The 24,486-nt window shown below is 36.7% G+C and overlaps 1 protein-coding gene across 3 annotated transcripts in view; it reads right to left on the bottom strand.

The window, feature by feature from the left end:
* MAGI3 (membrane associated guanylate kinase, WW and PDZ domain containing 3) overlaps positions 1-24,486 on the bottom strand; it is a 279,275-nt gene that overhangs the window by 18,424 nt on the left and 236,365 nt on the right. For all 3 annotated transcript variants that reach the window (XM_082613413.1, XM_082613414.1, XM_082613415.1), the window contains exons 13-16: positions 24,245-24,336; positions 14,798-14,990; positions 12,249-12,437; positions 6,981-7,166 (exon numbers count right to left, since the gene is read on the bottom strand). In XM_082613413.1, coding sequence (XP_082469539.1) covers positions 6,981-7,166; positions 12,249-12,437; positions 14,798-14,990; positions 24,245-24,336 — 660 coding nt within the window. The remainder of the gene's footprint in view (positions 1-6,980; positions 7,167-12,248; positions 12,438-14,797; positions 14,991-24,244; positions 24,337-24,486) is intronic.

Raw genomic sequence — 24,486 nt, 5'->3', positions numbered from 1 at the left:
TAAAGGTAGGCTCCAGATGGATTAAAGACCTAAATGCAAAATGCAAAATTAGAAATCTAATAGACGATAATATAAGAGAAAATTTCTGTGATATGGGGTGGGGAAGGATAACTTATCTTAAATAAAACTTCAAAAGCACAAGCCATAAGGTACTGAATAAAAATTGACTAATCTGGTGACATCTAAATTAAGACTCTCTATATAACGAAGGGCACCATAGTCAAAGTTAACATACAGTAACATACTGTAAACATACAGATGACAGAAAAAGGTATTTATGCTTTCTAAAACTAAATTGGACTAATGCCTATAATTCGCAAGGAATCTCTAAATATCAACAAGAAAAAGACAGCAATCCCACAAGACAAATGAGTAAAGGATATGAAGAGGCAATTTACAAGAAAAAAAACTCCAAAACAAGCATCCAAATAGATGCTCATATTCATGGGTAATCAGAGAAATGCAAATTATATACCAATGAAGTACACTTTCCTTGCTGTACACTAGCCAACTTGAAAGCTGGATAATGCTGAGTATTGGCGGGGATGTGAAGATAAAGAATCCTCAGTGTTCTGTTGGTGGGAGTGTAGATGGCTGCAGCAATTACAGAGGACAATCTGATAGTACTTGGTCAAAGTAAGCAATTTCTTAGATCAAGCAATTTCACTCCAATAAATTCTCACACTGTTTTATAAGGTACATATATGAAGGTATAGAGGATAGTTTGTGATAATGTGGAGTTGGAGATGGTGTGGCTGTCTATGGGGGAGGAGACAGGTAATACGTGGTAAATATACAGTATGGAAAATGGTCAAGTAGTTAAAAGCAATCGATTGTGTTCACCCAGCAACTCAGATAAATCTTGAAGGCACTTGATGCTATGATACCAAGAGCACAAGCAACCAAAGGAAAGATAGATAAGTTAGACAACAGCAACATTAAACTTTTGTGCATCAGAGGACAATATCAAAAAAGTGAAAGACAACCCGCAAAATGGGAGAAAAGACTTGCAAACCATATATCAGATAAGGATCTAAAATCAGAATATAAAGAAGCCTTATAATTCAACAATAAAAATGACAACCCCATTAAAAGTGAGTAAAGGATCTGAATAGACATTTCTCCAAAGAAGATATGCAAGTGACCAACAGCACACAAAAAGACACTCAACATCATTAGTCACCAGGGAAGTACAGATCAAAACCACAATGAGATACTATTGTATTTCACACTCACTAGAATGGCTTAAAACACACACACACACAAAGGAAAATAAATGGTGATGATGTGGAGAAACTGGAAGCCTCATACATTACTGGTGGGAATATATAACAATGCAGCTGCTGTGGAAAACAGTTCGACAGTTCCTCAAAAAGTTAAACATGACATCATATGACTCAACAATTCCACACCTAGGTATACACCCAAGAAAAATGAAAAAAATACATCTGTACAAAAACTGTATGCCAATGTTCATAGCAGCATTATTCACAATAGAAAAAAAAAAATAGAAACAACCCAAGTGTCTATCAAATAATGATTAAATAAGCAAAATGTATATACACATACTGGGATATTATCCATTAGTCATAAAAAGGACATGCTACAACACAGATGAAACATGAAAACATTTTGCTAAGTGAAAGAAGCCAGACATAAAAGGTCAGATATAATTCCATTTACATGAAATATCTAGCAAATCCATAGAGAAAGAAAGTAGAGTAGTGGTTTCTTATAGGGGTGATAAAATGTTCTGGAATTGGTGGGGATGGTTGCACCTTATGAATATACTAAAAACCACTGACTTGTATACTTTAAAACAATGAAATTTATAGCACATGAGTTATGTCTCAATTAAAAAGAAAAAAGAAGATACAACAACTAAATGCCACGTAAGATCCTGGATTAGATTCTGTAACAATAAAGTGACATTAAAAAAAAGAAAGCATATGGTTCTGAGAAAAAAAACCAGCATAAAATCTATAACACAATACCAGTTACACAAGTCAAAAAATAAAGGCAGACACACACACAAAAACATGTACTTTAAAAGACATAAATAAAAGGAGGCACATAAAATACACTGGCATAACTGCCAGTGGGAGTAGTGAGAGAAATGAGAGTGGAAAACGGAGACAAGTGAGAATAAACAGATAAATCAATGGAAAACAAAACAAAACGAAAATGATGGCAACACTACCAGAACCATTCTAACACAGCCCTTGGTAGCCTTTGGGAACTTGTGTTCACTCTTAAAAATGAAATGAACAAGACCTGACACAACATTAGGAATCAATTTTAAAAAATCATACAATTTAAAGATTTCTTTCCAATAAGCAAGAACAAGCAGGCTGAGTCAGTTTATGCTCTAGACTTGAAAAGGAGCTGCCCTGGTGAAGAGGTGGCAGTGTCGTGGGAATGCCACACAGCAGGGGGAGTCCCGAGTCCTGAATGTCTTTGAGGGTTTTATACCACACACGACACTTGACTTGGGAACTTGGCAAAATAAGAACAGAGACTGAATCATATCTAGCAAAAGGGGGAAAAGAAGGTGAAGGAAACAAGTTTTCTTTTTCCAGGTAACTGTCTTTTATTGATTTACAGTGAATGGCTTATGGAGAGGCGGGGAGCAGTATCACATGGGATGGAAAGCAGCTCTGAGGTATTGATCTGAATGTGTGATTTCTGAAAACAGCTGTAGAGCTGTAAGTATTCGTTTGACTCTTTAGTGCAATTGACAGACTTCAGAGAAGTTTGGATGTCTTACGAACTCCATGAATGGGACAGAAGGGCCACTTTCTAATTTACCTGAGAAAAGTAAGAGATTCTAAATGTTCCCACAGTTTAATAAAACTTAGAGTATAGTAAAAATAAGGTGTAATCATTGAAATGTGATTTTACATGTCAAATGTGATTGTATTTTAAGAGGTTGCACCTACATATGAAATAACACTTTAAAGCATGGATCTGCTAGGGTGTTTCCCGCCACCCTTCCACTTTTCGTAAACACTGATTGGCATTATATAAGAAATCTTAAGATTGTCCAGAAGACAAGTCCAGAAGTATCTGGGCCAGAATGTCAAAGTTAATTTTTTTTTTTTTTTTTTTTTTGCCGTGCCACGCAGCTTGTGGGATCTTATTTCCCAGACCAGGGATTGAACCCCAGCTCTTGGCAGTGAAAGCTCGGAGTTCTAACCACTGGACTGCCAGGGAATTCCAAAGTTAATTTTAAACGGAAGAAAAACAACTGAGTAATTTTGGACAACCTCTCGAAAACAACATCAACAATAAAGGGTAATTTTGAAAAAAAAATTATAGTAATATCACTCAGCAGTAGAAAGACCACTTCTTTCTCTGCCTCAAGACTACTTAAAGTGTGGTCCATTAGTCAGTCAGCAATAAGATGCATACTGATACTGAGAGTAAAAATTTTTTAATTTTATAATGATTCGACAGAATAATTTTCATTTTTCATTTAATTTTTATTGAATTTTACAAAAATGCTGGTTTGTGATGAGCTGGGAAGAAAACCACTGATGCTTCTATATATGGTTTGAGAAACACTGATGTATACTACTGCTAGTTCCACTACTTCTAGCAGCTTCTATCACTACTGCCAAGCATGGTGATATAAGTGCACTACATACATCATTCTCAGAACAACCCTGAAATGTCACAACCCTGTGGCACTGAGGCCTGCTTTTCTTTGTGGGTCACGGAACAGAATTTAAAGCTAAAAAGCAGGCCAAAGAGATCGTGGTAAAGAAACTGAGATAAAGAAATCTTACCATGGCTTCCCTGGTGGCGCAGTGGTTGAGAATCTGCCTGCTAATGCAGGGGACACGGGTTTGAGCCCTGGTCTGGGAAAATCCCACATGCCGCGGAGCAACTAGGCCTGTGAGCCACAACTACTGAGCCTGCGCGTCTGGAGCCTGTGCTCCTCAACAAGAGAGGCCGCGACAGTGAGAGGCCCGCGCACCGCGATGAAGAGTGGCCCCCGCTTGCTGCAACTAGAGAGAGCCCTCGCACAGAAACGAAGACCCAACACAGCCAAAAATAAATACATAAATAAATTTATTAAAAAAAGAGAAATCTTACCAAAATCATATTGATTTTGGTAAGCCTTCATTCAAAAAATCTGATTGAGCACGTACTATGTGGTTAACACTGTTTTAGGCCCTTGGGATTTAGCACCAAACATGACAAAATCTCTAACTTCATGAATCTTATGACTTTACATTCTAGTAGGGGAGACGACAATAAACAAATAAACTCATAGTTCAATAACCTCAGGTACAGATAAGTACAATGAAGAAAAGTAAAGCTGAAAAACAGAAAGAGACTCACAGATATAGAAAACAAACTTAGAGTTACCAAAGGGGAAGGGGGATAGGGGAGGGATAAATTAGGAGGTTGGGATTAACATATACACACTACTATATATAAAATAGATAATCAACAAGGACCTATTGTATAGCACAGGGAACTATACTCAATATTTTGTAATAATCTATAAGGGAAAAGAACCTGAAAAGGAATATATATATATATATATATATATATATATATATATATATATATACACATAACTGAATCACTGTGCTCTACCTGTAAAACTAACATGATTTTGTAAATCAACTATACTTCAATAAACATTTTTTAAATTAATAATTAAATTAAATTTTTTAAAAAAGTAAAGCTGAGTAAGGGAAGACTGGGTCAGGCAGGGGGAGGGTTATTTTAGATACCGTGATTAGTTAGGGAAGGCACAGCAGTTAGGAGCACAGATTCTAGAGCCTAGAGCCTGTATTCAAATACTTGTTCTGTCACTAGTTTTATGACCAGGGGCAAGTTCTCTAACTGCTCTGTGGCTCATTTCCTCGCCTATAGAATGGGACATTAATAGTGCCGACTTAGGGTTAGTGTGACGATTAAATGATTTAGCAGATGTAAAGTACTTAGGACACTAGCTGCCACATAGTAAGTGCTTCTTAAATATTATTATTGCCTTGAGTGAGGGAGGCAGCCATGCAAAGATAAGTAAGATAATGGTAAGATAATGACAGCTATCACTAGATGAGCACCTTAGGGTATTTATGCAGATTATCTACATTTTCACCTTTAATTTTCACAGTGATCCTGAAATAGATATCTTATTCCCACCCTACAGATTAAAAACTGAAGGTTAGAAATGTTAAGTGGCTTGTTTAAGGTCAGACAACTAGCTAATAGGTGTCAGTGAACTCTTGTCAGTCAAAAGCTTACTTCTTCTATTAGGCTTATATTGCCTCTGCTAGGTATTGGCATAGAACTGAAAATCTCCTGACTCTTACTTTGCTCATTCGCTCATTCATCCATTTACTCATTCCTTCATTCAAAAAAATATTTACTGAGTGCCTAGCAAGTATCCTAGTCAATTGGTAACATTTTCTTTGTATTCAAAGAGCAGATCCTTTAATAGGGAGATAGTGATGTAATAGTGCTCAGTGAATTGCAGAGATAAGGAGTGCTATGGGACTGGGGGAGGAAGCCCATGTGCACAGAGGCCAATGAGGACCAGTTTAAGAGAGGATCTGGAAAAAGAGAAAGAGAGAGAGAGAATTTGGAAAGAACTGGGAGGTAAATTTAAAAGGCAGGCTGGGGGGGCTTCACTGGTGGCGCAGTGGTTGAGAGTCCGCCTGCCGATGCAGGGGACACGGGTTCGTGCCCCGGTCCGGGAAGATACCACATGCCGCGGAGCAGCTGGGCCCGTGAGCCATGGCCGCTGAGCCTGCACATCCAGAGCCTGTGCTCCGCAACGGGAGAGGCCACAACAGTGAGAGGCCCACGTACCGCAAAAAAAAAAAAAAAAGGCAGGCTGGGAACAAAATCATAAAACACTTTCTGTGCAGAGAGCGGGGAAGCACTGGAGCTTGCACTGAAGAGGACTTTAGAAGGAAGAATCATCAGTCTGGGGCAGAGTCTGGGCAGAGTGCAGAACAGGCTAGAGAAGGGAAAAGAGCAGAGGCAGGGATGTCACAGTGTCTTAGAATGAGAAGGGGCCTCCAAGAGCAGCCAGACGAACTCGTGTCCACAAAGAAATCCCCCTACAGAATCTTGGACAGAGGGGAGATTTACGTAGTACCTTAGATACAAAGGTATGTGAGTGGTACAGGAGGAAGGGAAAAGAAAGGAAGGATCAAAAATTAAAAGACCTGAAAACTGACTAGATTAGAGGATCATGGGGGGCATGGGAGACATGAACACACATTACGGTGCAAGGAATTTTAACGTGAAAGACTGACCCTTCGCAATTCTGTTGCTTTTGGCTTCTCGTAAGTTTTACAAAATCAGGAAAAATGAGATGAGCATTATTTAACGGTTGCCTTGTAATTCATAAACAAAGACCATGAACTGATGCTATTCAAAAATGGTTCCTAATTAGAAATTCTTAATGATCAAAGGCAAGACAAGATTAAAGCAAGGCAAGACACTAAGTACCGTTTTATGCCCTACTTACTGGCCATTCCGATGCACTCCCCTTCCCCCATTTGTAAAGCAGCTACCAGAACGAAGCCCTGCCTGCGAGGCAAGGCACACTATGGCACGGGCCTGACATGAAAGGCTTGATATCAACAGTGACTTTTTTGGAACTCTTTAGAGGATTTTCTCTCACTCAAGCAGAGACTTAAGACATTATTTTATGAAAATAAGATCTGCAAAGTATTACCAATGTCTTTTGCTCTGGGTGCTTGCTCCTCCAGCACATAAATAAATGGCCACCACTCACTAGCTGTATTATTTTTCTTGAGCTACTGACAACTTTATAATAAACTGTCTTTTAAATTCATTAAATGGAAAAGGTAAAAAATGAGACTCCAGGGCGTATAAATGGTTCTATCACTGCAGTGGTTCTGGCAATGCTGGAGGAAGCCACTGCCTTCTACAGGCTCTGTGTCCCTCAGATCAGTTTGGGGAAGGCAGGTCTACTGGTTCCTTACCTTCTTCAGCAATGACTGTTAGTGTGACAGTGACACCGGCATCTTTGATCAGCTGAACAATGTTATCATGGGACAATTCAACAATGGATTGCCCATTCACTGCAGAGATATGATCTCCAACTTTCAGCTTCCCACAGCGATCAGCTGGACTTCCTTCTATGACTCGGCCAATTTTATGAGGAATAACTATGGGAAAAAAATCCCCAGGTTTTTCAATTATTCAACATATCTTGGAGTGTTGGATTTATCATCATCATCATCATCATCAAAAATTCAACATAATAACGTCAAAGAAAATTCTTTAAAGATATATCAAAACACCACCACCTGTGATCATCCTATCCAAATGCAACTACTTTCATATTATCTTCCACTCCTTGTCCACAGGCATAAATACTCTTTACATAGTTGCAATCATAGCATATAAACCTCTTTCCACTTACCAGAAACCTTTTTCCAATTTTTATAATGTCATCCTAATGATCCAGTTTAAAAGCTACTGACCTCAGTGATACTTATGAGAATATCTCATGTTTCTTGTTTGTTGTTGGCTGTTTAGACTGCATCATGTTTTTGGCTATTTTAGAAACTGCTACAATGAGATCATCTTTGGTTCTGTTGAAGGGGCATTTACTCCCACAAGGAATCTTGTAAATAAATGCCGTTCAAAATCAAGTTTAAGACTCAGATTGGTCAGAAATCCAGTTACAGTGAAATGACTGATCATTAAAATGAATCATACTTATTTCTAGAGCAAAATTAATTCCTTTTATTTAATGCCTTTAGATTTTTTTAAAAATCAGGAAAGCGGAGTGGAATTAGAACATTAATGTTTAACATTAAGATTATTTGGCTTATGGATAAAATCATACCCTGAATGCACAAAGCTGAATCTAAGACGTTTGCAAAGACACTCTGCAGTTCTATTATATCTCTAGCATAATGCTAAAGGCTTTCTTAGAGTAACTATTATGACACTTCACTGTTATTAAGCCTTAAAATGAGTTCTCAGACATTCAGGAAATTTTGTCAAAATATCTTTAATAAGGGGCATTCGTATTGAGAAACAAATGTTCCTTCTATGTTCTCTAAGAATTTCTTTGCCTAGGTCAGTAATTTATCAGACACTTGAGCTCCTGCTGAATATGGAGCCTTATTGTTATGAATAAGGATAATTTAATATTTTAAAATGGCACTGTGATTATGTTTAATTTCCATAGTAAAATGGGCTTCTTACTAGTATTTCTGAATTATATCTAGGTGTATGTTAGGGCCATTTTAATAGACCTTCATTTGGACTGGAAGTTATTCTCGGCCATGAATGATGTCCCCATGGACAGTGAGTGCCATTCCTTGGCTCTTCTAGGATTATACATTGGGAGACTTTATCTTAAAAATGAGGAAGTCACTGTTGGAAGCAAGTGCCTTTTAGCTCTGAATTATATCAAGCACTTATTATACCATTTTCCCTATAAACAAACTAATTAGAAAAGCTCCAGAGCAGCATGGGCCATGTCCTGTGCCAGGCAGCATGAGCTGACTGCCCTGATAGTACAACATGTGGCACATCAGAAACACAAGGAGAATCACATAGTGGCCTGTGGTGACCTTCTAAAGCAATATCTTAGTTACTCTCCTTCTTAGAAGAGATTTACTTGTACACAGTGTTCATTCCAGATCCCCCGAGAAGAAAATCCTTCAGCTCCCTGGAACACTGAAAGGGGTTTGTTCAGACTTGGGAAAGCATCAAACAACATGAATCTCTGATGTCTCAGTGGTTCCTTTCTCATCCTGTGAGCAATGTAGTCAAAAGGAAGTGGCAAATCTTGGTACAGAACTTCACAAAGGGTTAATCATCGAGGTGAGAGAAGATAAAAGTAGTCAGATTGTTATTTTCTTGACATTTATAGCAGCACCACCAAAACAGCTAAAAATAGCAGACCAGTAGAAAGATAACTTCTGAACATTCTCTGAATAGACTGGGAAGTTTCCAAAGTAACTGCATGGCTAAGGAAACATCTAAGTCCTGCCTTGTTGTTGGTATATACAAACTCTATAGGCATCTGCCATAAAGCCAATTTATCCGTCTTCAATCATCTTGGCCTAAATCTGTCTCACAGACTGGCTTGTCCAGCTGCTGGGATCACTTCAGTGCTCTTAAAACATTTCTTTTCAGGAAAATAAAGGACAGTAACTGGAAATGTCCCCTTCTCAAAGAAATCCTTTGCAACCAGAACTGAAAAGTATATAATAACAAACACTAAAACCTCTGAAGTACTGGCAATGCAAAAACTAGCCAAGTCCTTTTCATCTTCAATAGAGGTCTTTTCTAAGTACTTCATTCATGTAGCTCTGACACAAACTGGGTCCAGGGCAAGAAGGATGCTGGGCCTGGATCCCTGATCTTTGAAAAAGTCAACAGTAGAGAATCTTAGAATTTTATAACTTGTATTAGAGGTGCTACTGGGAACTCGTTTTGTGACAAATGTCAGCAGTAAATACATTTCGGCAGAAGGGGAAAAAACCCCAACAATCTACACAGTGCAGAATACCAATCTATACCAAGACAAGATCCATAAAGAATGATCTATTCTGACAGACAGGTTTCTGGCCGTTTCACCTGTGCTAACTCTTTTCTAAACCAAACTTTCATTGTTATGCAGTTTGCAGCAACTGCCCAGTCTCTGTGAGAGAAAGCGCCACATGCAAGCTTACCCCAGGATCCTTCTAGCTATAAGAGATAAACGGAGTTCCAAGAAGAATGCTTGCAGGTCTCAGAATTTTGTGAGATTATTAACTAGCACTTCAGTGAAATTACGAATTCTGGTTTTGCTCCATGACTGAAAATCTCAAGTACTTTATATAAAATTCGTTGACAACCTAAGCCTAATTTACCATTCAGGCTGATAATTAATAAGCTGCAAACACTCATTTCCTGCCACCATTAGTTGCTGCCTCAATCTTACATTTTAATTGGGCTTTCTTTCCCATCTCATTACTCAAATATTGACAAACTTTTTAACGTTTCTTTAAAAAAAAAAAAGGTCAAGAGGCAGTGGCAATTTTATAAATAATGATGATGACAATGGTAGCAGAAACTACAACAAGCAACAGCAGCTAGTATCTATTGAAGGTCCAGGCAAAGGGCTTCACATGCGGTATCTCCTTTAATCCTCACAAACACACGAGACAGGAAGTGTTATCATCATCCTCATTTCACAGTGGAAACTGGAGCTCTTGGAGGCTAAGTAATGTGCCCAAGATCAGACAGCTATTAAAAGACATAAGCAGGTCTAGAATCCAAGTTTGTCTGATTACAAAGCCCAGCACTTAATGACACTGTCTTATACAGAGATCTAGCATCTATGGTATGTAAAACTATCAAAATAGTAAGAAGAAATTTAAACAAATACGTATAAAAAGATTTTTAAAATTTAAATATAAACAAATAAATATTCACAAATAAAATATTTAATATATAATGTATTGAAGTATAATAATATAAATTTTAAACAAACAAGTATAAAAATATGTTAAACATATTTAAGTAACATAATTTATTTTACTGAATTCCTCTATATCTCCTAGTTTTACGGTGAACACTAGACTGTCACCTAATTTTTGTGGTGTTAGAAAAGGAGTATCCTCAATATGAAAAGTGGTTAGCATCTATCATGCTGAGTAATAATCTTTCACTATTTTTGTTAATCTGAATGCTTGGGATTATTGCATGGTATTAGAATGAGAATATGATTATCTAAAATGGAAATCAGTATTTTGAAAAACAAATAACCAATGATACAAAATAAAATCCACCTAAATGCTGCTTCCTTTTATTTTTCTGACACAGGCCACATAATCATCCTTGAAGCATCAGTGACAGTTCCAGTTCCAAGCGTTACCATAGCAACGGCTTTTGGAAAATGGAAACTAGTATCAGTGAGCAGTGACCTGATACTATAGTAATAACTCATCCATGTCACGGAATCTTCTTCCTCTACACAACTGCATTAATTCTAGCAAGATTTTTGCAAATTGGTTTGGCTCACAACACTTTACTGAAAGTGTTTTCTTTTTTTACTAAGGTTTTAGTGACCATCTAGTCTAAAAGGATCTCACTACCCAAGATATAATCAAATCCACTGGCAAAGGCAAGAATGCATTTTCATGTGGTCAAAGATTTTTATCACTTGACTTGGAAAAATAAAGCTACCAGACTAGCATAATACATAAATATTAATTTGCTGGTTCTCATATTCATTTGGATTTTACAATTATATTTAAATATGATTATTTCTTAGAAACATAAAGACATGACAAATATTTAATTTGCTGAATCATAACAGCCCTGAACATACTAGAGGTAATTCCTCCTTTGTTGAGGGAATTAATACACATACTCATCCTTCTCAGATGACAATATTCTGTTAAGCTGGGTTCAGGATATTTAATTTTTCAAGGTTCTGACAAAATTTTTACCTTTCAATGAAGCATATAAGGTAAGAATGTCTCTTATTCAACAAGGTCGCTTTATAGCTGGAATATGGCAATTATTATTAAATAACATGAAAGGACTATTTAAGACATATTTGGGTCAAGATTTTTCTGGTAATCTGTTTTACTTCTTCTCAACTGTTTCTAGCACTTAATTCATTTCTGCATACACGATTTCCCCTAATTTGAAAAAAAAACCTATGCCCCCATAATTTTAAAAATTCAGCATTGTCCTTTCACTAAAGGAATTAGGTCACATCCCTGATATACTGCCACAATATAATCTTGATGCAAACCAAGCTACTAATAAGACTTATTTTATGGAATCTGAGATAGACAGATAAACCTGAAGCCTGGAAGGTTTGATTCAGATTACCCAATTTTTTTTTCTAATACAATCAATTTCCTTTTTTTGTTTTTTTTAAAGTTTTAAATTTTTTTCTTGACGTGGACCATTTTTAGAGTCTTTATTGCATTTTTTGTGTTTTATGTTTTGACTTTTTGGCTGTGAGACATGTGGGATCTTAGCTCCCAATCAAGGATTGAACCCACACTCCCTGCATTAGAAGGTGAAATGTTAACCACTGGACCACCAGGGAAGTCCCCAGATTACCTAATTTTGAAAATAAAGAAAATATTCAGCATTTTTAAAAAAGATAACTCTCTGAGGCAATTTATATCAATACATGATTCCTAACTAGTTTCATAAACCCCAGCAGGCAACTCATAAAACTGGAATTATAGGGAGGGACAGCAGGACATAGGAGCCCTTACCTCCTGGAGGTGGCTTGCTTTTGGAAGTGAGAATGACAAAGCCAAATCCTTCATTTTCTTTTCGGTGCAAGACAACATCATAGGTCTCCTGGGGAGCAGGCCTGGCTGGGACCTCTGCTCGGTTCAGGCGGGGAGAGCCATTCTGTGTTGAAAGGAAGGCTTGAGAGCTGTCATCCTCAGGTTGTTTCTCTATAATAAACATGATCAATTTTGATATTTCTGGAATATCATAACTTTTGATAACGAAAGTGTTTTTGTGCTAAGCCTTTCACAAGAAAATTTAGTTTCTAATAACATAAAGAATAGAAAAGCAGGACCTCCATCAACGTGAGCTCTGGACCTAATTTGAGTGCAGATGTAGGCGGCAGCAGTCCAGCTGACTTCTTAAATGCACTTTAAGTACATAGTTGGAAAAACGCAAAATGTTACCTCACTTTAAAGGAAGTTTTTCAAAGCTTCTGTGAAATTTGTTAGTAAAAAAATTCTTCTTGAAATTATTTTAATTCCAGCAAGGTTTTTAACCTGGACCAGTAATTTTTAAAAAAGTTGATAATGAATAACAACATAGTAAACTTCCTTTTAAAATCAACTTTAAATATAATATTTAGTGCAGTGCCTGACACTCATGACATCTGAGAGGTCACTGCATCAGGATAGATATGCTGCCGTTACAGGTTGAGAACAGTTTGCCATCTACACAGAATTTATCTTTTACAATGTGTTTTACAACTGCAGGTTCCTGATGGGTGATACCAGATGAGTTAACCATTAGCAGTTCTCAGGCATACAACAAGCTGTCCACATGAACGGCAAACTCTCCTAGGCATAGATTAGGTCATATGGAATTCCTAGCAAATGGGCAGTTAACCTACACCTTTTTCTCCTATTCAAGATAACATCAGAATGTGAGAAAGAATGACACAAGTTAGTCCTAACTGATTTCAAAAAAAGAGCAAGTTTTGTGCCATAATTTGATACAAAACATCATAAACAACAACCACAACACACTGCTATCGATGAATATGCATTTACAAGGTCTCTTTGGGTCAAAATCTATGTGATTCTGAGAATACGTTTTTGCATCTCGACAAAGTGTCACCAACATCCAATCATTAATAAAAAGAAAGGTTCTTTTTGATATAATGCATGATTAGAATGAATTAGCTAAAATGTTTCCAGTAATATCAAACTACTATGAAACTTCTTCATGATGCTTTCCAGGAGGGAGCCAACCTCTAGTTGTATAGCATCACATTTTTTACTCTGTGTAGTTATGTTCTGACTTCAGCACAACCAAATGGAGGCAACACTGCATTAAAATCTGTATGCATCACGGAATACCTGATATTTAGGAAGGGAAGTGGGCCTTTACTTTGTTGTAATTTATTTATTTATTTGGCTGTGCCAGGTCTTAGCTGCAGCACATGGGATCTTCGTTGCTGCGTGCGGGATCTTTTAGTTGTGGCATGAGGGATCTTTAGTTTCAGCAATGCAGGCTTAGTTGCAGCAAGCAGGATCTAGTTCCCTGACCAGGGATCGAACCCGGGCCCCTGCATTGGGAGCAGGGAGTCTTAACCACTGGACCATGAGGGAAGTCCCTGGGCCTTTACTTTGGACATTGCAATCAAAAACACGGTGCCTCATTTTTAAGAGTAATGCAACTATTCATCAAGTTGACAAATTTTTTTTATGTCCACTCTGTGCCAGGCAGGCATTCTTCTAAATACTGGGGACACAGCACATAACTAAATGGATGAAACTCCCAAACTACATGAGGCTTACACTCTTGTGGTGCCACAGGGTTGTCTTTTAAAAATTTTTAAGTGGCAAGAATTCAATTTTTAAAATTTCTACTTAATATTCACAAAATTATTGAAGAGAAAATACATGAGATTTTCATACCCTAGTGTAATGGTTTAGACCCCAGGCTCTGTAATTAAACTACCTGTTTTAATCCTGGTCCTACTACCTACCACCTATGTGTTTCTCAACCTTTCTGTGAGTAAGTAGAATAATGATGGTGTTTACATCATAGTGTTGTAAAGTGTAAGTAAAAAAATCAATATGTCTGGGACGTGGTAAGCACTCAAATGTTAAATTATATTATACTAAAACTTGTCAAGTAGAAACATTCTGTCCTCTTTGAATATTTAGGATCATCAGGATCCAAAATCTTTTGATATTCAGCTAACGGGATATCTTGGTATGACTAAATAACTTTGTTTTTCAGAAAACAGATTGAAGCTGATACTCCGATCTACAATGCCACACTGGCAAATTCATCAATATATATTAATATACTCTTAATACAGAGGCCCAAAATTTATTTCTCTTTTTTGATAGTAGTAGTATTATTTCTGAATCCTTTTGACCTTACATGGCCTTCCACAATGAGGCCTTGGATCACACCAAATGAGTTATCTCATATACCATTAAACATAATAAAATAACCTGCAAAAAAAAAAAAAACCCAAAAAACTCCCCAAAAATGTGGACTAAGTCTCTTTGTTTCTTTTTTAACTTATCAGAGTAGGAACAGGTTCACATACCACTGTAGAAGATCTTTCTTCTGACAGTTAATAACACATGGCCATTTCGAGCAGCAGTCGTCATTAGGTCTAGCACTTGTTTGTGTGATTTCCCTTTAACAGGAATTCCATCAATGCACATCAGCTCATCAGCTGCACGGAGACGACCATCTTTCTCAGCTGCGCCCAGAGGAATGATGGCCCCAATGTATATCTGATAAGACATAAGGTGTAGGTTGGTCTATACAGTCTACTAAGATGTACTAAGATCCTTAAATACCAAGTTAAGTACTTCCTGACTCAGAACTGTGCAAACCAACAGATTTTTGCAGTTCAGTGTGAAAACTGTCATATTTAGAAAGGTGAAATCTTAGAAATTGACCATTCTCCAAAATGGCACTTCAAACGACCACACCACATAATCTCTTCTGGATTTTCTGGGTTAGGGACAAGGAAGACAGAAAATACAAAGTATTTCAATAACTTAAAAAATACTACTATCACTTCCATTACTATAATAAAACAAAAACATTAAACTCAGAAAACACAATTCTGTGGAGTAGCTACTAGTAAAGTCCACTGAATGTCATCAGGAATGATTTTTTTTTGTACTCTGTTCATAGCAACTGGAATAATTCTTACAATACTCCCATTACATAAGGCTATTAGTACAAGTTTAGTATATGCAAAAGAGAAATATGTCTTGTTTCTAAATTATAAAGCAGTAAATATTTTAAGGGAACAGAGTGACCTAAGATTCACTTGCATCTAGGTGAACAGATCTAATTCATTCTGTTTGCCAGCAATTAGAATCCTATAATTCGGTAATCCTAAATGTTTGGGCTAGTTTCAGAGCTGCTAGAACCCTACATTTAAGAGAAGATAAAGTGAAAGCATTTCCTCTAAGATCAGGAGCAAGATAAGGATGCTTAGTCTTGTCACTTTTATTCTACATAGTATTGGAAGTCCTAGCTACAGCAATCAGACAAGAAAAACAAATAAAAGGAATCCAAATTGGAAAGGAAGAAGTAAAACTGTCACTGTTTGCAGATGACATGACAGTATATGTAGAAAATCCTACATATATGTAGAAATTCCTGCCACCAGAAAACAAAACTACTAGAGTTCATCAATGAATTCGGTAAGGCTGCAGGATACAAAATTAATATACAGAAATCTGTTGCATTTCTATACACTAATAATGAACTGTCAGAAAGGGAAATTAAGGAAACAATCCTATTTACCACTGCATCAAAAAGAACAAAATACCTAGGAATAAACCTACTAAGGAGGTAAAAGGCCTGTACTTGGAAGACTATAAGTCACTGATGAAAGAAATTGGAGATGACACAAACAGACGGAAAGATATACTGTGTTATTGGGCTGGAAGAATTAATATTGTTAAAATGACCATACTACCCAAAGCAATCTACAGATTCAATGCAATCCCTATCAAAATACCAAGGGCATTTTTCACAGAACTAGAACAAAAATTTTTTTAATTTGTATGGAAACACAAAATATCCCAAATAGCCAAAACAATCTTGAGAAAGAAGAACAGAGCTGGAGGGATCACATTCCCTGACTTCAGACTATACTACAAAGCTACACTAATCAAAACAGTATGGTACTGGCACAAAAACAGACACATAGGTCAATGGAACAGAATAGAGAGCCCAGAAATAAACCCACACACTTATGGCCAATTAATCTATGACAAAGGAGGCAAGAATATACAATGGAGAAAAGACAGTCTCTTCAGTAAGTGGTGCCGGGAAAACTGGACAGCTACATGCAAAAGAATGAAATTAGAACACTCTCTAATACCATATACAAAAATAAACTCAAAATGGATTAAAGATCCAAGTGTAAGATGGGATACTCTAAAACTGCTAGAGGAAAACATAGGCAAAACATTCTTTGACATGAATCACAACAATATTTTTTTGGATCCATCTTCTAGAGTAATGGAAATAAAGACAAAAATAAATTGGACATAATTAAACTTAAAAGCTTTTGTACAGCAAAGGAAACCATAAACAAAACAAAAAGACAAGCTATGAACTGGGAGAAAATATTTGCAAATGATGAGGCCAATGAGGGATTAATATGCAAAATATACATACAGCTCAAACAGCTTAATATCCCCCAAAAAACACAACCCAATAAAAAATGGGCAGAAGACCTGAACAGACATTTTTCCAAAGAGGAAATGCAGATAGCCCACAGGCACATGAAAAGATGCTCAACACTGCTAATCATCAGGCAAGTCAAAACCACAATGAGGTATCAACTCACACCTGTCAAAATGGTTATCATCAAAAAGTCTACAAATAACAAATGTTGGCAAGGATATGGAGGAAAGGGAAATCTTTTACAATGTTAGTGGGAATATAAATTGGTGCAGCCACTGTCAAAAACAGTATGGAGGTTTCTCAAAAAACAAAAATAGCACTACCATATGACCCAGAAATTCCACTCCTGGGTATATATCTAAAATAAATGAAAACACTAACTCGAAAAGATACATGTACCCCAATGTTCATAACAGCATTATTTACAATTGCCAAGATATGGAAGCAACCTAAGTGTCCATCAACAGATGAATGGATAAAGAAGATGTGATCTATAACTATATACACACCTATATATACATACATATATGTACAATGGAATACTACTAGGCCATAACAAAGAATGAAATTTTGCCATTTGAAACAACATGAATGGACTTGAAGGGCATTATGCTAAGTGAAATAAGTCAGACAAAGACAAATACTGTATGATATCACTTATACGTGGAATATATCACTTATATGTGGAAAAATACAAAAAACGTGAATATAACAAAGATGAAGCAGACTCATAGATATAGAAAACAAACTAGTGGTTACCGGTGGGGAGAGGGAAGTGGGGCGGGACAATATGGGCATAAGGGATTAAGAGGTACAAGCTATTATATATGAAATAAGATAATGAGGATATATTGTACAAAACAGGGAATATAGTCAATATCTTATAATAATTATAAATGGAGTATAACCTTTAAAAATTGTGAATCACTATATTGTACACCTGTAACTTATATAACATTGTACATCAACTATACTTCAATTAAAAAAGAGAGAAGAGAAGAGAAAGGTTTCTCCCAAGTTGTTTGAGAAAAATTCTTAAAACGCCTAAGTGAACAAACACTATAAGTATCAACAAAATAGAAAGTGACAAACTACATCTATGAAACTATATCTACCGTCAGAAACAATCAAGAGAAATATAACTAGTTTGGAGGAGGTACAGTCCAACATGTTGCTGTAAGAAGATTCTGAACTCACCTCCTCCCATCGACACATGGAATCTACAGCTACATATGGAACAATTCCCTCTGAGAAAGATTTGAAAATTAGCTGAACAATTCCTTCACAAGAAATGGTAAAAGGGCCACACTGAGATGGGTAGGAAAGGCAGAGACATGTTCTGCCAAACCCTACCCCCCAGCACAGTGACCTATAATCAGAGGCATCTCACAAATCTGGAGCTTCTCACTAAGGAGTGAGGGGTTCGTACCTCACATCATGCAACTTAACCTTTGGAGCTGCGATGGAGAGATGGACCTCCAAAATGTCTGGCTTGGAAAACCAAAGGGACTCACATCCAGGGGACCCAAAGGGCTATAGGGAACTGAGATACTTTTCTTAAAGGGTTTACACACAGACTCACTCACCCCGGGGACCAGCGCAAAAGCAGCAGTTTGAAAACTGCCTAGACTGTATGTGAAGGAGATTCATTTGCTATTCTTAAAGCATCTGCTGAAGGGCTGGAGCTCTACTGGGACTCTCTCCAGGGATAGAGGTGCTAGCAGGCGCCAATTTTTGTGCTCTCCCTCTACTCTGCTGTGCCAGTGGATGCACCCTGGCCCTACACTCTCCTACTGCCCTGCTAATGCTAGTGGGTATGCCCTGGCCCTGAACTCTCTTGCTGCTTAGCTAAAGCTGGTGGGCACATGTAGTCTACACAGGGGTCATTCCTTGATTGCCTGGCACTGGTGGCCAGGGCAGCCTGCATTCTTGAGTCCCATGAGACTGTAACAATAAGAGAGACAGTTCTTGACAAGCTCCCACCCCCATGGCACTACACAGACTGCAGACTGAAACACTGGCCCCCCACCCCAGTCTTTCTGTGAAAAAGGCCTATTTACTTGTCCTAGCTTTAGGGGCAGGGTTCAGCTTTGCCACAAATCTAGAGGCTACAGAGGTGCTTTCAGGGAACAGAGGCTGGAGATGCCATCTTTGCACTCTTCCCTGGCTTCACTATGGCTCTCTGGTACCTCCCAGAAACGAGCTTATAAACTTGTCTGAAGTCCTGATTTTTGCAACTGTCACCCAGGTGATACCTTCAGATCTCCTGGTCTGGAGGCCAGCAGAGTTTACAACTGCAGTCCCACAGGACTGTGTATGTTGACATACTTTAAAAGCTGCTGCCTGAGGGTATGGCTTCCAATCAGCCTGAAGCTAGATGCTGACTAAGGTCCCTCCCTTTGGAACACTGAGAGGTCTTGGCACACCCTCAGTGACTGGGACTTATTGAGAATAAATCAGGCTGCTTAGATAATCACAAAGGTTGGAGAGACAACCAAGAGCTAGGGCAAAGTTGAAAGATAAGCTCATCTCCTAAACAAGGTCACTCCTTCAAGACTGGGAGAGGTAGCTGCTTCACCTAATACATAGGAACAAAAATAGAGAGTTAAGCAAAATGAGGAAACAGAGAAATATATTCCAAATGAAAGAACAAAATAAAACCTAAGGAAAAAAACCTTAATGAAATGGAGATAAGTAATTTACCTGATAAAGAGTTCAAAGTAATGGTCATAAAGATGCTTACTGAATGTGGGAGAAGAATGCATAAACACAGTGAGAACTTCAATAAAGAGACAGAAAATATAAGAAAGTACTACACAGAAGTCATGGAGCTGAAGAATACAATAACTGAACCGAAAATTACACTAGGGGGATTCAGCAGCAGACTGGATAAAACAGAAGAAAGAATCAGTGATCTAGAAGACAGGGCCATGGAACTCACCCAACAAGAGCAGCAAAAAGAAAAAAAAAAAAGATGAAAAAAAGTGAGGATAGCCCAAGGTACCTATGGAATGACTTCAAGCAGAAAAACATTTGCATTATAGGGGTGCCAGAAGGAGAAGAGAGAGAGAAAGGAGCAGAAAACTTACCTGAAGAAATAATGGCTGTGAAAACTTCCCTAACCTGGGGAAAGAGACAGACATCCAGATCCAGAAAGCCCAGAGAGTTCCCAAAAAGTCAAACCCAAAAAGATCCACACAGAGATACATTATAATTAAAATGTCAGAGTTAAAGAGTGAATCTTAAAAGCAGCAAGAGGAAAACAACTTGTTACATACAAAGGAACCCCCAAAAGACTATGAGCAGACTTTTCAGCAGAAACTTTGCAGGCCAGAAGTGAGTAGTGGCATGATATATTCAAAGTGCTGAAAGGAAAAAGCTTCCAACCAAGAATACTCAGCAAAATTGTCATTCAGAATTGAAGGACAGATGGAGTTTTCCAGACAAGAAACCGTCAAAGGAGTTCATCACCACTAAACTGACCTTACGAGAAATGTGAAAGGGACTACTTTAGCTGAAAACAAAGGGCATTAATTAGCAACAAGGAAACATATGAAAGTATAAATCTCATGGGTAAGGTAAATATAATCACTTACAAAGCTAGTATGAAGGTTAAAAGACAAAAGAAGTAAAAATAACTATAACTAGAATAATCAGCAACGGGATACACAAAATAAAAAGATGTGAAATGTGACATCAAAAACGTAAAATGTGATGGGGGGGAGTAAAAATGTAGAGTTTTAGTAATGCATTCAAACTTAACTTGCTATCAAGTTAAAATAGACTGATATATATATATAAGCTGTTATATGTGAGCCTCATGGTAACCACAAACAAAAACCTATAGTAGACACACAAAAGATAACAAAAATAGAATATGAGCATAACATAGAAAGCAAGAGAAAAAGAAAGGAACAGAGAGGAACTACAAAACAGCCAGAAAACAATTAACAAAATGACATGTACATACCTCTCAATAATTACTTTAAGTGTAAATGACTAAATTCTCCAATCAAAATACTTTGAGTGGCTGAAAGTATAAACAAACAAGACCCATCTATATGCTGCCTATAAGACACTCACTTCAGATGTAAGGAGACACAAAGACTGAAAGCAGAGGGATGGATAAAGATGTTCTGTGCAAAAAGAAACCAAAAGAAAGCTGAGGTAGCTATACCTACATCAGACAAAATAGACTTTAAAACAAAGACTTCAATGAAAGACAAAAAGGGCATTACATAATGATAAAGGAGTCAATCCAACAAGAAGATATAACATTTGTAAATATTTATGCACCCAACATAGGAGCACCTAAATATATAAAGCAAATATTAACAAACCTGAGGGGAGAAACTGACAGTAATACAGTAATAGTAAGGAATTTTAATACTCCACTTACATCATTGACTAGATCATGCAGACATAAGATCAATCTTGGAAACGTGGGCCTTAAATGACACATTAGAACGGATAATCTTAACAGATATATATAGAACATTCTATCCAAAAGTAGCATATTACACATTCTTCTCAAGTGGAACACTCTTCAGGACAGATCACATGTTAAGCCACAAAAGAAGTCTCAATAAATTTAAGAAGACTGAAGTTATATCAAGCATCTTTCCAACCACAAGGGCATAAAAGTAGAAATCAATTATAAGAAAATTGGGAAAAATCACAAAATGTGAAGATTAAACTACATGCTACTGAACAACCAATGAATCAATGAAGAAATCAAGAAAGAAATAAAAAAATACCTTGAGACAAAAGAAAATGGATATACAACTTACCAAAATCTCTGGGATGCAGCAAAAGTAGTTCTAAGAGGGAAGTTCATAGCAATACAGGCCTACCTCAAAACAAAAAAAAATCTCAAACAATTAGCTTTACACCTAAAGGAACTAGAAAAAGAACAAAAGAAGCCCAAAGTTAGTAGAAGGAAGGAAATAACAAAGATCAGAGTAGACACAAATGAGATAGAGACTAAAAAGACAATAGAAAAGTGAAACTAAGAGCAGGCTCTTTGAAAAGATAAATAAAATTGACAAACCTTTAGCTAGATTCACCAAGAAAAAAAAGATGACTCAAAAGTAAAATCAGAAATAAAGAGAAGTTACCCTTGATGCCACCAGAAATACAAAGGATCATAAGAAACTACTATGAACAATTATATGCCAAAAAAAATGGACAACCTAGAAAAAAATGGATAAATTCCTAGAAACATGCAATCTTTCAAGAGTAAATCATGAAAGAGTAGAAGATCTGAACAGACCAATTACTAGTAAGGAGATTGAATCAGTAATTAAAAACCTCCCAGCAAACAAAAGTCCAGGACCTGACGGCTTCACTGCTGAATTCTACCAAACATTTAAAGAAGATTTAATACCTATCCTTCTCAAACTCTTCCAAAAATTGAACAGGAGGGAACACTTCCAAACTCATTCTATGCGGCCAAGATTACCCTGATACCAAAAATAGACAAGGACACCCCCAAAAAAGAAAATTACAGGCCAACATCACTGATGAACACAGATGCAAAACTCCTCAATAAAACATTAGCAAATCGAATTAAAAAGTACATTAAAAGGCTCATACACCATGATCAAGTGGAATTTATTCCAGGGATGCAAGAATGGTTCAACATCCACAAATCAATCAATGTGATACACCAAATTAACAAAATGAAGGATAAAAATCATATGATCATCTCAACAGGTACAGAAAATGCATTTGACAAAATTCAGTGTCCATTTATAACAACTCTCAGCAAAGTGTGTAGAGGGAACACTCCCCAACATAATAAAGGCCATATATGACAAGCCCACAGCTAACATCATACTCAATGGCGAAAGCTGAAAGCTTTCCCTCTAAAATCAGGAACAAGACAAGGATGCCCACTCTTGCCACTTTTATTCAACATAGTATTGGAAGTCCTAGCCATAGCAATTAGGAAAAAAAAGAAATATACATATGATGTCTTCTTTACACACACACACACACACACACACACACACACACACATAACTACTATTCAGCCAGATCACATGTTAAGCCACAAAACAAGTCTCAATAAATTTAAGAAGATTGAAATTATATCAAGCATCTTTTCCAATCACAATGGTATAAAACTAGAAATCAATTACAAGAAGAAAATTGAGAAAATCACCAGATGCAAAGATTAAACTACATTAAAAAGAATGAAATCTTGGTAACTGTGACAACATGGATGGACCTGGAGGGCATTATGCTAAGTGAAATAAGTCAGACAGAGAAAGATAAATGCTGTGTCTTCTCACTTATATGTGAAATACAAAGAACAAAATAAATAAACAAACAAACAAAACAAAACAAAACTCCTAGAACAGAATGGTGGTTGACAGTGGAAAGGGGGTTGGGGGGAGGTAGGCACAAACTTCCGTTTATAAAATAAATGAGCCATGGGGATATAATGTACAGCATGGGGACTACAGTCAGTAATACTGTAGTGCATATTTGAAAGTTGCCAAGGCAAAAATCTTAAAAGTTCTTATCACAGGAAAAAAATTTATAACTTTGGTGACGGGTGGTAACTAGACTTATCGTGATGATCATTTTGTGGTGTATACAAACATCGAATCGTTATGTTGTACATCTGAAACTAATACAATGTTATATGTCAATCATAGCTCAATTAAAATGAAAAGAAAGAAAAAAAAAGAAACAATCAAGGTATTTTATATTTGCCCTATGTAGGGCAACCTGCCTTAAACTGTCTCTGATGATTATTTTAACTGTAACTGATATGACTAATTAGAACACATTTATACTCTATAAAGCAAATGTTCTAGTCAGAAATAGAAAGAAGCCCGTCATTTTAAAAGAATATTGTTATTCACCTAACTTCTAAGCATGATAATAACGAAGTTTTTCTTGATATTATACAAAAAACTTTAAATATGTTAAATTCTAAGAAGCACATTACTTTTTATCAAACTAAGGGCAAAACAAAAATAAACCCATTATATTTGTTCTCTAAGTTTGAGTGAGAATCCTGTATAAATAAAATTCTAGATGTAAATGCTTTGCTAGTATAACCATTTATTACTCTCTAATTTACAGCTGACATATTCAGCTTTTTACCTATAGTTTTAACCTCAGCTACACCAAGTTAGCTGAGGTATTATGACACCAATAGAAATGCAGTTCTTCCTCATATTAATGAAACTGTCAGAGAAAACAAAATCTTTTAAAAAACCAAACAAAAAAGAAAACAAAACAAAAACACCGTATTCTACCAAATCTCTACTTAAAAGTTTTAACAGGAACAGCCAAATTCCAAAGTATTTAAACTTACAGATTGGTCAGGTCCATCTCCTCCCAGCACTCTAAAGCCAAACCCTGATTCTTGTTTCCGAAGAAAAACATCCAAATCTTTGGTGTTTGGCGCTAAGGAAAACCAGAAAATAATAAATACAAACATACATACATAATACACACTTTGATTTATTTCAAAAGGATTAATAATACAATAAAATTCAATCATAAATCTCTGTTTTGTGCTCTAACCCAAACTTTGAATCAAGACTGCTTAGGAAT

Source organism: Mesoplodon mirus, assembly GCF_964341445.2.
Source record: "Mesoplodon mirus genome assembly, chromosome: 3".
Classification (NCBI taxonomy): domain Eukaryota; kingdom Metazoa; phylum Chordata; class Mammalia; order Artiodactyla; family Ziphiidae; genus Mesoplodon; species Mesoplodon mirus.
This window is presented reverse-complemented; position numbering and strand designations above follow the sequence as displayed.